We start from the raw sequence: 15,623 nt of genomic DNA on the forward strand, positions 1-15,623 counted from the left end.
CTAGGTGACCTTTAAAGGTCTCTTCCAACCCAAACTATGCTATGATTCTATGAAGAACTGAAGTAATTGCCAAACATCAGGAAAATACGTTTAGTAACTTAATTACAAAAAACCAAACCCAACCCCTCAAAAAACCCTAATCCAAATCTTAGACACGTACTTACAATAAGTATTAGTAGGGAGAACTAGGTGCATATGTTTTGGCTTCTCTGTGCTGCACATGGAAAATGTATTCTTGAAGTCGCATTATTCTGTCTCCCTTTTCCCAGACCTGAGACTGCAAGAGTAATGTTATACACACTATAAGGCTGTGGGATTATGTGGTTGGTTTTGCATGGATAGAGCTCTCCGTGTGATCGGTTACAAAGAAAGTTGCACGATCAGCTTTGTGGTCACACTCCATAATTCTCTCAGAACTATCAAAGTATGTGAGCACCAAACTGAAATGATGTTTTAAATGATGTTACTTGTTGAACTACATCAAGGTTATGTCAAGGCTCACCTGCTTTGTATTCTTTGGTTTGCCAAGTGTGCGAGGAAATGGGATTTTTACCGTTTGTAGAAATCTGGTGGCTTTACAGTATAGCGAGTGGTGGGGTGGTTTTTTTGGTTGTTTTTTTTTTTTTTTTTTTTTTAACTGAAATGTGATATGCCTGTATTGCCTACAGTCTGCAAGAAAGCTGAATTTATTAATTCCTGCCCATACTAGAGCTTAATTCCTGCCAATACTAGAGCCCTTGCTAGCTTACGCTAGAGCTTTGTTACCCTGTGCAAGAGACACTGCTTTGAAAGTGTGATCAAAGTTTTAAGAGTGTAATTACAGTTTAGAAATGCTAATTTACTGTATCATGCAACCTCTTATAGATGTTAAAAGTATACTTTAAATGGGCAATGCAAATTTAAGGTACAGCTTCAACTGTCAGTATCTGTGCCTGCACTAGTAATAACCAAATCACTTTTATCTGAATTTTTCTGTTCAGCCTATAGTAGATGCAAAGTAATTGATTTGGCAAAGATAACGTGATGTAAGACAGCATCTTACAATTGCTTACAATGTTAATTCTTCAAAGGGAAAGAGAAGGAAGGTAACTACTCTTGCAGCAAGCTTGTACCTCTAACAACATGGAAGTGACCATAAGTACTTCAGTAAGTTATATTACATAAGAACAAAAGCAGCTGCAGTGGATCCACATAGCTTGATAACTGGAATCCAAGAGTAGCCACAAATGATGCTTAAGGAAGAATATAAGAACAGAGCAAATATATACTTCCCTTTCCCTACCCCATTTGCTATCCCAGACTCTACATTCCTGAGTCATGAATGGTTCCTGCATACATGGAGGTAATCGGTGGCATTTTCTGCCATGAAATTGTTGTTTCCTCTTGAGCCCATATTAATTTCTAGCATCTGCAAAAACCTTTACCGCTTAACTGTGGGTTGTGTGAAGAGCTAACTCTTGTTTGTTATTTTGAGACTTGCTGAATAATATCTGCTGTTTTATTGTCAGGTCAATACTCAGAATCCTTCTTCACTCAAGTCCTCTTATTACCTTGAATCACTTAGTGTCATCAGTAAAATCCCATCATGTTGTTGAACAGAGTAGGTGCTACTATAGGTTGATTTGGCATTCTACTTGTAACAAGATTTATTTACTCCTACTTTGTTACTCTATTATCTATCTTTGTTACTCCTACTCTATTTTTTAACCAATTTTGTGTATGCAAGGATATTCCCTTTTATCTTATGGCTGCTTGCCTGCTTTAATAAGGGAGAACCTTTTCTAAGTAAGTGTCATGCAGATTGTCATACTTCTAGTGACACTGTATGTCTCCCTGTCCACCAGTATTGCCTGCCTAGCCTGCCTCTCCTCCAAACCCCCAAACCTCACCCCACTCTCTCCACTTCGCTATTCTCTCCTCCTCTTCACTATTACTGCATTAAGAAAAACATTTGCCATGTTGCTGGAAATGTGTTACAAGGTTCAGTCAGTGGCTCAGGGCAGTGGCTTAGACCATGTTTTGTTCCTTTGTTTTTATGGTGAGAATGAAAGAGATCTGAAGAGAAACTCATGGGTTTTGGGGATTTGATTAGGAAGCTTGGTTAATCTGAATACGTATCTGGTTTTAGGAAACTAAGAGGTATCTCTCAGATAGAAGATGCTCATCTTTTAACAGTGAAAGTTGCTACCTCTGTTCCTTAATAGGCAAAGTAAATGAGCTCTGGTAAGTGCATGTGTTTCACTGGCAAGAAAAAAAAAAAAAGAAAAAAAAAAAGGCCAGACATGATGTAAATCCTCCCTGGAATTGGACATAATATTGTAGGTTCACTTGCATTTCTGAAATCTGAAAACCTAAGCGCAGCCAATAGAATGGCTACAAGTTAGCCAGGAAAAAAGTTGGGCCGAAGTATCCAGAAGGTACTCTGAATGAAAATCTTCCAGGGAGCAGGAAAGGCTGCTTGATGGAAAAAAGAGATTTCTTCCAGGAAGTAGTAAGAAAAGGTATGTCCAGCAACAGTTTACCCTGAGTTCTTGTTAGGAAGAACAGATCTATATAGTAGTGCTCTGAGAAAGATAGGTTAATTTTTTTTATATGCTTTTGATGCCGAGTGCATTTTTTTTTTCCATTCATGTTGCTGTCTCTGTCAAAGTATGGCAACATGGGAAGTAGCACTAGTAGTCTTTAGTCCCAGCACAAGCATAAATGGTGTTAATTTGTCATTTAAAATAGCTTTGTTAAAATGAAATTTATTTTCATCTGTCTGTTTTCATTTGTGCCATTTATTTTAGCAACGGCTCAACAGAATTCTTCACTGGATCGTTTTAATTCCTGTGGGTTAACGAATTTGCTAGTATATTCCTTTTTAATTCGCTTCCCTCCAATAGTTACATTCTCTTTTAATATGGAATAGAAGGCTAAAATGTAGAAAGTTCTCCATTCTGATTTTCTCAGTTGACTATGAGAAATGCCTGCCAGGGGGTGCTATATGATTGGTCAGAGCTCGATCTGTACTCCGAAGATTTAAAAATATTCCTTGACTTTTCTTAGTATTTTCAATTTACAGTTTGCTTTTAAACAAGGATTGCTGAAAAGTCATAGGCTGCATAATGTTTTGTTGCATAATAGTTTGTTATGACCATAATAGAAACATTGGCGTTTGCGTTTGTGTTCCCAACTTGCTATTCCACTGCTGTAAATAGGAAGGTTTGAGTATTGTCCAGAACTGGATTTGTGATTTAGTGATGTTAGGAATTTGTATTTGTTAACTTCTATTTGAAAACTTAATTGTTCAGTTAAGTGTTTTTTTACCTAGCCTGAAAATATGTGAGGGAACGTATGTGGCTTATAAAAGCATGGGAATTTTAAGAAAACATAGGCTTTTTACTAAAAACTTTTTGCATTCTCTTTGGACAAGAAATGTTAGTGTACTGTAATAAACAGCCTGTCAGCTACAGGCTGACTTTAAGTACACAGACCTAGAATTAACAAGTAGATATGTATGAATTTTACCATTATTAAAACAAACAAAAAAGTGCCTTAGTCTTGCATTTTGTTCTGTATGTACAGTTCAGTAGTTTCAAGGAGTCCATGAACAGGACAATTCTAATTTCCTCTCTATTCATTTTTCTCTTACTTCTGCTCTCTGGATCATTTCTAACGGGCTGTGAAAGGTGACAAAGAAGTGCTATGTAGAATGGGGAATACAGTTGTCTTTCATTTACTTAGTCACTGTATCATTATATAATAGAACTGTCAAGATTTTTGGTTAAAGTTTTACTTGTACATAGTATAATGGTAAAAGGAGTTATGGGAATGATCAGACTGCCAGAGTGCCAACAGGATTAGTACAAGAGACGAATAAATGATGTGGAAGTTTTATGGCAAACAAGTGGCACACAGATGACATCTCTGAACTGACTCAGAGACCAATGCTCTGTTTCTTTTTCTTCCACTGACCTGCTTGCTGAAAATTACTTTCTCATCTCTTTCTGTAACGTGGTGATAATGATGTAAAAAGCCTGTATAAAAGCTGTATTTATTGCCTAGCCATGATAATGTAGGAGATGGATCTTGTGCTAATGAATTATGTAATGAAGGTCTTGTGGTCCTTTCTCATCAGGGCACCCAGTAATGCTGGAACCTTCTGAAGATGGGAAAATCTATAACAGTCTTAACTTTGAGCAAGATGTGCCTGTGAGATTTTTCTTCTGCATTTATAGATAATACATCATATTATCAATCCTATATTCTGACACCACAGCCGCTAATACCAACCTCTCGTGCAGGCGAGTGGAGTTAAGCAGGAGCTACTTCCACCTGTTCTGTGCTCAGCCACTGAGCCTTCTCTGCGGCAAACCCCTACACTTGTCTCAACTTCTACACAAGTATTCCACCCAGTGCTTCCACTGTCTAGCACAGTTAGATCCAAAATGCAGTGCATTTAAGTACAGAGTACATGTGGGTAGCCCCTGGTGGTACCTTGCGGGGTTGAAGGGAGAATGTGGAGGACTGGGAAGATGTTTTCAGGTCATTGAAGATTATTTGTTCTTAAAGAGGCACCCCATGCCGCATTGCAGGGACATGTGATAAACACCATAAATGTGAGACTGGAGTCCTGAGCTTTTAATAATGTACTAGTTCTGATATGCTTCTGTTGTCAGTCATTACATGTCTTTAATCCGGACGAGGCCCGAGTATGGCATTTAAACACTAACAGACAATCATTTTGTAAAGCTGTGGGGTTTTTTGTTCTTTTTTTTCCCCTCTCCCAGCAGCTCTGAAGTAGTTTTATTTATGACAGTATGTACATTAAGTGAGAAAGCAAAACAGAAGGGCTGGTTGTACTCTGTGGCTTCTGAGACACAATTGCTTTAAGAATGAGTTTGAGCGTGCATGCGATTACTGTGTAGGGTAGTAATTGTCAGCAACTTTTATCTGAAAGCTTTCATCTAAACTTTTAAATTCTTGAGCAAAATCAAAGGATGTTGTACTAAATACCTTTCCATAGATTTCAACAATACCTCTGGGCTGTGATCCAAGAATTTTTCAACCTAAAATTCCATCTACTCCCTTACCTCTCTTTTTCTAGCTTCCTCCCCTCCCCAGTCAATAAGCTCTACCTCTCTTGCTTCCCTTTCTCTTTGGCCCAGGCAACATCAGGCTGATGTAGCTATATTGCGTTTGTTTTAGGAAAACATGCCTGTCTTCAACACTGTGTTGTGTCCTTTTCCTCTTCTCAAGCTTGGAATATGCTGTCTTGTTGGAGAAGGTGAGAGTATTTTTTGTACTGTCATTTAGGACAAATGAAATTTCTTAGCATCCTTGCACCACAAAGTTGAGTTTTTGTTTTAGATTTAATGTGAATTAGGAACTTAAACTGTGTGTAGGCATTTTCCTTCTATGTATAGTGCTTATGTTCAAAATAATTTTTCAGTGGGTTATTTTTCCATGTGATGTGTGCATCATTAACCAAGCACATTTGAATCCTGGATTTATTTTTTTTTTTAGTTCACAAAATGTTTTATTGAACTTAAAATCCCATAATATATTCTCTGACAAGGACCAAACTTACAGGATGTTTTCAGAAAACTTTAATGTAATCTTTCATTTGTTTAGTGTGAAGATCACTTGTGTTTTCTAGTTTCTTTTGTCACTTGTAGAGCAAGATAAAGCAACCAGAGTACTAGCCAGTTTAATGGCATTTATAGTGGTTTTACATAGATAGAACACCACAAAGGCAGGAATAAACTGAGGGCAGGCAGCCTTTCACTTGCTATTAGTCTTTATTCCCTTATTCTGGGGAAGAAAAATCAAATTTAAGATTCAAGACATTTTATTTTTAACTGATCATCTGAGGTTGGGCATAAATCTATGTCAGAGGAACAAAGAGAAATTGCTAGGCTTTGTTTTACAAACTCGTCCTTTATTTCACAATTCTTTGGTCACTTTGGAGATATTAGCCAAGAGGAATTGATAATCACTGGTATTTATTTCGCCTAAATAATGAAAGGCAATTATTCATCAGTCCTTGCTAAACCAAAATCTTCAACTTTTGAATGAATGTTATTCCTAATAACTATTCTGAAATTGAATGTAGCCTGAGTGCAAGAATTTCCACTCTAGGGGTAGTCTGAATAGACTTTTTTCCCCTCACAGTATTGAAAGGTATAACATTTCATGCTAAACTGAATAAAACTTCGGAGTTATTGAATTAATACATTAATTCATATAAGTAACTCTGGAAAGGGAGGCATGATATTAAAAAACCACCCTCCTCCACCCCTGAAAAAGAACTTCCCCAAAACAATCCCCCCCCGCCCCTCTCAGATGTTTCTGATCAAAATTCATGTCATGCAGAAGTACAGAACCATGGCTGACAACTCTCTAATATCTCTGTCTACTGTAATAGCATGAACTTTCCAATGTGGCAAATATCACAGTATCTGTCACAAATAGAAGCTGATGATTAAATTTTGTAGATATTGTGATGGAGGAAGCTGGGAAAGTTTGTGTATTTTACTTGGCAAACAAGCTAGCTTCCTTAACATAGACTGTTCTGTATTTGTGCATTTAAGTGTTAGTTATGGTGGTGTGTGATGCACCAGGATAGGATCATAGAGGACTGACGTAAATTAGAATATGTGAGGTTTTGACTGATTTTAAAAAATATATATATTTTTTTTTAACGTGAGGTTGATCGAATATTGCAACAGAGGCCCAGAGGAGTTGTGAAATCTCCATCGTTGAAGATATTCAAAACTTGACAAGTTCCTATGCAGTCCTCTTGAATTGGACTTGCTTTTCGTAGGAGGCTGGACTTCACGACCTCCTAAGATCCCTTCCAACATACATCATCATATGTTACTAGAAAACTTTCTTCACCTGTCTGTCTGACTAAGATATGCAAAAAATGCATGCCACAGCATCTTCTGGGGCTCTGGATATCTGATCATCCAGTAAAAGAGTCCTTGATGCACTGTACCACTTCTCCCACTTATGAGACCAGTGAAGTAAGAAAAGCAATAGAGAAAAAATGCATGACAAGTCTTTATCCCAGCATACAGTTGAAAGGCAGTTGGGGTACCCAGGAATTGAAAATATTTCTGACACCTGGGGACTAAGCACAGATTTTATTAGCCAAAATTATTACTTTGTAGGATAGAGTCATCCATCCTGTAAACATGGACAAGGTGGTATATTGCTAGTCTAATTTCATACGTTGTGTTTCTTATTGCCTGGTAAAATGTATACTTCTTTGTTAGTAATGACCTGTTTTCTGCCCTACGTTTCCTAGCTTACTGATACCACTTTGAATTAACAATGCAGATGTTAAGTTATTGTGAACAATTAGATCCTTCAAAGCAAATCTTCAGGTTTTTTCTTGTTTTGAAAAGACCAATAAAATCTTAAAGCACAAGGTAAAATCTGAAAATTGTTTAATTGCTTAGCTAGAAACTGAGGACTTAAGTGAATGAAACCTCTCTCTTAAGCTCGGAGAATTTAATATGTTGTGGAAAAAATGGCAGGATAAGTAGCAACCAAGGCATAGTTGAAATGTTGATGCTTAGAGGCCATATAGCAGCACTCTGTAACTGGCAGGGCAGCTTGGAACTAGCCCATGTGTTCTCTAGTTTTGACGTGATCTTTGTGCATATATTTGAACTGGTGAACATGCAAATATTGCAGAAGGTTTCAGGACACCGCTAGCATTAGATTCTGGAGTACAAGGAAAACTCGTGTTCACGTTTGCATATATGGGCTCCTGCACCCTCGTATTTGCCTTGCTTCTCTAGGTACACCTTTTTTCTGAATTGGCAGGAGACAATGACAGCAGTAGCTAACAGGCTTAGGCATATTTATCCCTGTGTAATACCTACTTTTGATGAGTACTGCGGCCAGGCACTCTTCTTACTCACCTATGGGTAGAGCCACCATATGGGTATTTGCTATATTTATTGGAGTCACGTCAACTTACAAGTTCTCCTGTTTAAAAATTCTGCTAAAACCAATGTGCTCGCTTGGTTTATTTTGGGGCACTTCTGTTTAACAAATTCTTGATCTGTGTGGGTTTTTTGTTTGTTCCTCCCCATCCCCAATTAGTACTAGACTAAAATGATTCTTTGCCTTCTTCCTCTTATCACATGTTTGTTTTTTACCTCTTGGACCTCATTTCAAACATAGAAATGTGTTGTCCAAAGTAGCTGCATTAATCAGCTCTGTATGGTAGAAAGAGTTCCTTTCTTGGTGATGGCAGATTAATATGTGTTTACAGTTTTAACAAACTGGTATTCATTAGGTTTTTGGAGAGAAACGCCAGCTTTCTCATTACTTTCAGGTTATATACTTAAATAACTGTGGTGGTTAAGGTCCAGTTTTATGTACTTAAAAACAGGTTTAAAGGAGAGTTCACTAGGTGATTTTGGCACCTGCATGGAGAAGTTTCAAAGAAGTAAAATGCTTACTGTCTGTGTACTTTGAGAATTGTAAATGAAAGCTTTGTGTTCTGTTGGCTCTGCAATATTGATTTTATTCATAGACTGTTCTTGCAGCTGTTCTAGTCTTCTGAATAATAGTGATGTAGTTATATTCAGAATTTCATTTAAAATGACATTTTTTAAGGCTTATCGATTAAATAGGAAACCTGTGCTTTTTACCTTCCATTGAATTTGTGGCTTACCTGTGTATACATCTGCCTTCCTAATAGCTTGATTTTTGCATGACTAAACAAGTGACAAAAGATGTTTTTCCCCCTCCTCTTTTCTCAACATTTCAAAGGGGATGTTAAGACAATCTGTGGATAACATTAAGTCAAAACTAATTGAAACTAAATATGTCAATATCTGCAATTTTTTCATGAACTGAAACTTCTAAAATGGGAACATGTCATTTGGTCTCTTAAGCATGACAATTTTTTTTCTTAACTCCACTTTAGAGAACACTTCCTTTCTGAATGTGGGACTTAGATGTGGAAAATACATGTTTGTCTCTTCAAGACCTAGGTGGTCTTTAGATTTTGTTGGATTATGGAACATAAAAATATTGCTAGACTATTGTGTGGCTTTAAATACATGGATAAACATACAGATATGCAATTAAGGTAATAAAATAGTAGCCTAATTTTATGGCTATCAGAATGAGCTCACATGGTATCTATTTACTTGTCAGCAGTCAAAAACAATAATTTTAACACAAGCCGCTTATTCCGTTCTGTTCTGTGCAGTGCTGCTTCTTTGCCAAACAGATAGTTAGACCAACATAGCTTCCATATGTGTTCAGCAACTTGTTTTTGCTAGATATTTTACTCATCACTGTTGCTGAACAATAATAGAACTTTTTTCACTTAGGAAAATATGTAAACATGTTGTATTGAAACTTAAATACTTTGTTGTTGGCTCTTTTATTGATGCTTTTTGCATCAATAAAAATATTTGCGGTGCGCGACCTCCAAAATGTAAACTTATCAATATTTGTTTAAATTAAGTAAATTTTACCTAGCTAAATGCTTTTGAATTATTTTTATAGGGTTTAGTTTAGCAGCTTTTAAGAGGAACAAGAGGAAGCTGGAGTTAGCTGAAAAGGTGGAAACAGATCTCATTCAACTAAAGAAAAGAAGACAATCAAATGAAAAGGTTAGTTCCTGTTTAAATTTTTGGTGCGTCATCTTGAACTTACAGCTGATTGCTAATAAATTTCATATATAAGATGAGACTAATGTAGCATCAGAAGCCACTTCTCCTTGACCACCCTAATGTTTAGATGATCTAATGATAACTTAGTTCAATTAAAACTTTCTGCCTTGCCATTTGAAAACCAGACTGTTACTTTGTATCTTGTTTGTGCTATGAAAAATATTTTGCTCATTTTGAACTGGAAATATGACAAATGTAAACACAAACAGATAATTATTTACTGAAACATTTTCTTTAGCTTGGGATCTCTGTCACTGTTTCCCACTTTTTAATGTTTCCTGAGCGCACTGCAATATGGAGCTGGAATTGGTGAAATTTGAAATATCAGGTAGGTAAACATGTGCATCTGTGCATGCATCTAGCATTGACCTGGCCCATATTACTTGTACTACAAAACTATTAGGATTCCCTCTGTTCCCCTCACTCTTAGGTTGAATTTAGGGCCTTTGTTACCATTTGAGAATGTCAATCACAGTATTTGTGTTTACTGTTGAATATCAAAGTATAGCTCGTTATGAATTAAATGCCTATGCTTTATTTGGGTCCTGTGGCCTTTCAGATTGGCCATTTCTCTTTGCTTTGGTAAGCTGACTGACCACTGCCTTATGTAGTTGTATATGTTGATATAAATAATGTATAAATTCCAGAGAATTGGCAAAAATTTTATTCTCTGTAGTCTGTGCAAATGCAAACCGGTGATAAATTAGGCATTTTTATTCTGTCTTCTTAGATAAGAAATTTTCCCTAGCAGGGTGGTAATTTTTCTCTTTTCAAGGAGATAAGACCCGTAAAGAAAGTAAGGATAGAGGGCGGGGGGAAAGTTAGTTCGTTTTGGAACTTTGCCTGTTTACAGAACTACATGTACCTCCTTGTGAAACAAATGGTGTTAAAATGTAACTGAGGGAGGAGGGGTCTCTGTACAGTATTGATGTTCATGTAATAAGGGGCAAGTCAATGCTTGAAACATATGCCAATGCATGAGCTTACCGACCTGCAATTTGAAATTTCAAGGGCTCCAGAGTCATGTGCAGCACTTGTGGGAGACCCCCAAAGGCCAATGATGGTAGGTAAAGGAGGTGATCAAATAGAGCTCTACTCACCGGTAAGTAATCCAGTCATGTAACACATGAGTTTTGTCAACTTTCTGGGCACACCTTGTCCATGGAGGGGGGATGAAAACCAAACCGTGCTAACAATGTGGACTGCTTGTGTTAGCCACAGAGTGTTAGATAATTGCAGCCTTACAGAAAGTTTAGTTTTTCAAAAAGAAATGGAAATTAAAAATCAAATTCTACAAGAGCAAATTCTAAAAAAAAAAAAAAAAGAATAAGTAGACTAATTCTCGCTAAGCTATTAGAAAAGGGTCATTTAGCAAGGATGAGGCACATCCCAAAACTTGTACTGTCAAAGGTGAGCTCTCATAAAAGGTTTAAAAATAATTGTTTAAAAACCATTTAAATACTTGAATAATTATAAGTTAATCTTCTTATCAAAGTTACACTTCAATTGATAAATACTAATTTAATTTTTTTATTTGCTGTGCTTCTCTTGAGCTGCAGGCCTGCCCCTTTCAGCAGGACTTGATAGCTGTTTTTCATTGTCTGGTTTGACTCTCACCTGCTTCAACCCTATGCTGCAGCTTAGCTTATGTGCCTCTGTTGCCAGTAGTGCACATTTGTTATAAATTCTGGTCATATTTTGTCTATGAAGTTTTAGAAGTTGGGAGAAGAGCATGGCAGAAAGGATGGTAACAAAGTTGAAGTTGAATGGAAATCATAACTAAAAGGCCTATGTGAAGATATAGTATTGCAGACCAAAAAAGGCCAAAATTTCTTGGAAGTTTTAGCTGCTGATAAATTTCACTAGCTAAAAATCAACATAGACTTTTAAAAACTGCTTTTCAATAAAAGTTAAATTATACCAAGCTCAAAAAGAATGAGAGGCTGTTTAAATTTAATAAAGATTGTATGGAAAAACTAGGCAGTGTAACTTACTAAAGGGCTCTTATTTTTCGAGTAAATTGAATGTTCTCTTTGCTGTATTTTTCATTGTTTAGCCAATGTAGGATTTGTAGAGGGTTATGCGGTTGCACACAGGAAGGATCCGTTAATAACTTCACCGAACTTTGAAGGTGTGAAAATTGAGACTTTTTTAAGTTGTAGTGACATATATTGATTTACATAGTTTAAGAAATCATTTTTGTTTGTGTGTGAATTAACTATCATAGCCAGTCCCCCAATGAATATGTTTAGTTAATTCAGCCAGACACCATTCTGAAGTTCTCACTTCAAGCACCAGTAAACATCAGAAGTAAATCAGTAAGCAACCCCATGCAACGCTACAGGCTTGGGGAAGAGTGGCTGGAAAGCTGCCTGGCAGAGAAGGACCTGGGGGTGTTGGTTGACAGCCGCCTGAATATGAGCCAGCAGTGTGCCCAGGCGGCCAAGAAAGCCAATGGCATCCTGGCTTATATCAAAAATAGCGTGGCCAGCAGGAGTAGGGAAGTGATTGTGCCCCTGTACTTGGCACTGGTGAGGCCGCACCTCGAATACTGTGTTCAGTTTTGAGCCCCCCACTAGAAGAGGGACATTGAGGTGCTGGAGCGTGTCCAGAGAAGGGCAACGAAGCTGGTGAAGGGTCTGGAGCAGAAGTCTGATGAGGAGCGGCTGAGGGAGCTGGGACTGTTTAGCCTGGAGAAAAGGAGGCTGAGGGGAGACCTTATTGCTCTCTACAACTACCTGAAAGGAGGTTGTAGAGAGGTGGGGGTCGGTCTCTTCTCCCAGGTAACAAGTGATAGGACAAGAGGAAATGGCCTCAAGTTGAGCCAGGGGAGGTTTAGACTGGATATTACGAAAGTTTTCTTCACTGAAAGGGTTATCAAGCATTGGAACAGGCTGCCCAGGGAAGTGGTTGAGTCGCCATCCCTGGAGGTATTTAAAGGACGTTTGGATGAGGTGCTTAGGGACGTGGTGTAGTGGTGGTCTTGGCAGTGTTAGGTTTATGGTTGGACTCGATGATCTTAAAGGTCTTCTCCAACCTATACGATTCTGTGATTCTGTGAAACATTTGTCTTCTTACTGTTAACCTGTCTTTTACCAGAGGAAATCATCATTGAAATAGCTTAGTAGAGTTTGGCTAAAGGCCCTGTTTTTAATTTGTCTTCTGCTATTACAAATTTTTTCTACAACTATGCTGAAGTTACTTGTAAGAGGAGTTGACGTCTCCTTGGTTTGAATAACAGTGGCACTAAGAATTTCCAGTGCACGTGAATTTTTTTATAGGTTAGTGTTTATAGGTTAGTTTTTTATAGGCTAGTTATTTAACTCCATAAATAACATCATTTAGTTTGGGATTTATTAAAACTGATTTGGTTTTTGTCTAGTTTAACATATGTACTCAAGTATGTGCACAATGGTTTGAATTATATGTATGGAATCAGCAGTTTCATATTCTTCAGCTACTGTACTGAGACAATAACACTGAACATATTTAGAGAAGAAAAATACGTCTGTCTTTGTTGCACAGAAATACATTCTTTTCTTTGAAGTATTTTATGCGTTATATTTTTTGTCATTGATCATCTTGAACATACCATGTGAACTTTTAGCCAGTTCCAGCTTGAACTCTTTGGGTGAGCAACAGTCAATGCATAGCAATATGCATCATTCCCATTATATACGGTGAATTTTAGTCACTTAACTTTTTCCTCAAATCAATTTTTTTATGGCTGTGTGAGGGTAATTGTAAGTGTAGCAGTCAACTATGGCAATCCTAGTGTCTGTCTTATTTATTCTTGCAGTTTGAACAGGAATTAGAACTTTATGCATTTCTTTTTCCTTAAAAAGGAAATACATTTTCTGTCCCACATCCATGCTGAAATAATCTTTGATGATAATACTTTTTAGACCTCAAAAGTGTACTTCAAAACCCATTTAATATGGGAAAGGAAACCTAAATACTTTTCATCCATTCCAGTTAAAAAAACCAAACCAAACCAAAACAACAAAATTCACCTGTGGAATACAGTTTGAAATAATTCCCTCATCTTGAACATAGAGATCAGACAAAGTGTTCTGTTTACATACCAAACAACTAGTAAACTGGAAAGGCTAGGGTTGTTTATTGAGCTTTGTATGATTAGATCGTAACCGCCCCTTTTCAAACATAGGAATGGTGCACTAATCATGCATACTCCGTCAAGATTCGATTGCTATGAGAATACATCATGCTGTCCTGTCAGTTGCCCTAGAGGAAAATGTTTCGAGAAATTGGTATGTTTGAACTGGTCCCAGTGCTCACAGAACAGTGACGTTTTCCCTTGACTTAGATGGATTTATAAGTAATTCTTTAAAATACTTTAATAAATAAAATTTTGCTTAAAAGATTGCCCCTCACCTTGATAAATACTGCTGTAATCACCAGAAGCACTCCATTAAGAACACCTCAAATCTGAGATTTTAAAAGACCAAAATATATTAATTGTTGATTTATTATTTTCTAGATAACACTGTCCACTATTGTGCTCCTCTCTGTTCCCACTTGATCTGTAAAGGGCCAGTATGGGACATAGTAGAAGATTTATCTGTTGCCCTATTCTGAGTAGTAGGATAGTGTAAAAACCCCATATTTTTAGAGGAATCTACTTGATCTAATTATCATCAAATATCAAATCCTATTTATTTGTGTGGATAATTGGGTAATAGCATATAGATGTTAACTGCTTCAATCTGATTCATTTTGCATTTTGTCAGTTATGATACTCAGAGGTGAGATTTAATGGTAATTACTTTTCACAGAATTTCAGAACAGTCTCAGGTTGAGAGGGAGAAGGCCCTGTGTGTAGACATCTTTCAACGGGCACTGGGTAGAGCTCTCCTAAACTGTTAATTCCTTCCTTAGGGGCTTGTAAAGTGATGACTATTTATGTTTTGGTTTTTTTTTTTAATGTGCAGAAGAAGGGAAGGATGAGATTTCTAAAATACTTGATAGAACTCTACATTTGTGCAGATGAGCATCTTCGTGTTTTGTATACGTGTTCTTAGCTAAGTTTGAATATTTGGTCCGTGATTTAATGAAATTAACTTCCTTTCCTGTCGCAAGGTGCAAATTAATTCAATAATGCGAGGTCTTACTTTTAACATTGACTTTCAGTTCTTTCCATGTAAAATATTAACTACGTAATAGATTTTTAGGTTGCAATACCACATTTTAAAACCCCCAAACTGCTTTTGCAATGGATGTGTTAGTATAAATTATTAGCTGAAGTCAGATATGGAATTTGTTAACAGGTATCACCAAGTAATAATCAAGTTTTCTTTGGAACTTGCAAAATTTTGAAATCTAAGGTGCTAAATTGGTGAATCGAACACTTAAAAAAAATAAGGGCAAGCAACCTGGATCTTGTTTAGTCCCTGTTGAGCCCATATAGAATTTGGACTTACTTTAGACTTTTGACAGTCTGTTAAACTTGCCTACTTTTTTTTTAAATTTTAAAAGAACTTCAGGAATTTTAGTGTTTAACATATTTCTGTTGATTGTCTTAATATTAGCTTGACAGGATCCTGTATTTTTCAACATTCATATGGTTTGAAGAGCTGAAATGTGTGACATGGAAAGTCTTCTCACCAGGTGCATTCTTCCTCAGGCACATAATGCCTTTTTGTTTGGAGAGGTACAGGGAGTACCTTTGTTAAATTGCGATTAACTCTTCATTCACTAGTTCAGAAGTAGGGTTGTTGGTACAGTTTACATATGTAGAAGACTTTTAGTGCTGAACTAGAGAATTGATTTATGGTGTCACTTGTAAGTGTGTGAAGTCAGTAATGTTGAAATGGGAGCAAACATAAAAATAGGTCTAGAATAGATCAGACAATGTATTTCTCCCATTGGATAAGGAATATAACTAACTGGTCCTCACTGGTTTTCAGTTTGTTG

The 15,623-nt window shown here is 36.9% G+C and overlaps 1 protein-coding gene across 1 annotated transcript in view; it reads left to right on the forward strand.

Moving 5' to 3' along the window:
* The window catches only part of TASP1 (taspase 1), a 90,531-nt gene that overhangs the window by 26,710 nt on the left and 48,198 nt on the right, over positions 1–15,623 (forward strand). Inside the window, 3 exon segments of the mRNA XM_075496898.1 lie at positions 9,523–9,629; positions 10,701–10,754; positions 10,756–10,791. Of these exon segments, the coding sequence (XP_075353013.1) occupies positions 9,523–9,629; positions 10,701–10,754; positions 10,756–10,791 (197 nt within the window).

The sequence above is a fragment of the Mycteria americana genome, chromosome 3 (assembly GCF_035582795.1).
Source record: "Mycteria americana isolate JAX WOST 10 ecotype Jacksonville Zoo and Gardens chromosome 3, USCA_MyAme_1.0, whole genome shotgun sequence".
Taxonomy (NCBI): domain Eukaryota; kingdom Metazoa; phylum Chordata; class Aves; order Ciconiiformes; family Ciconiidae; genus Mycteria; species Mycteria americana.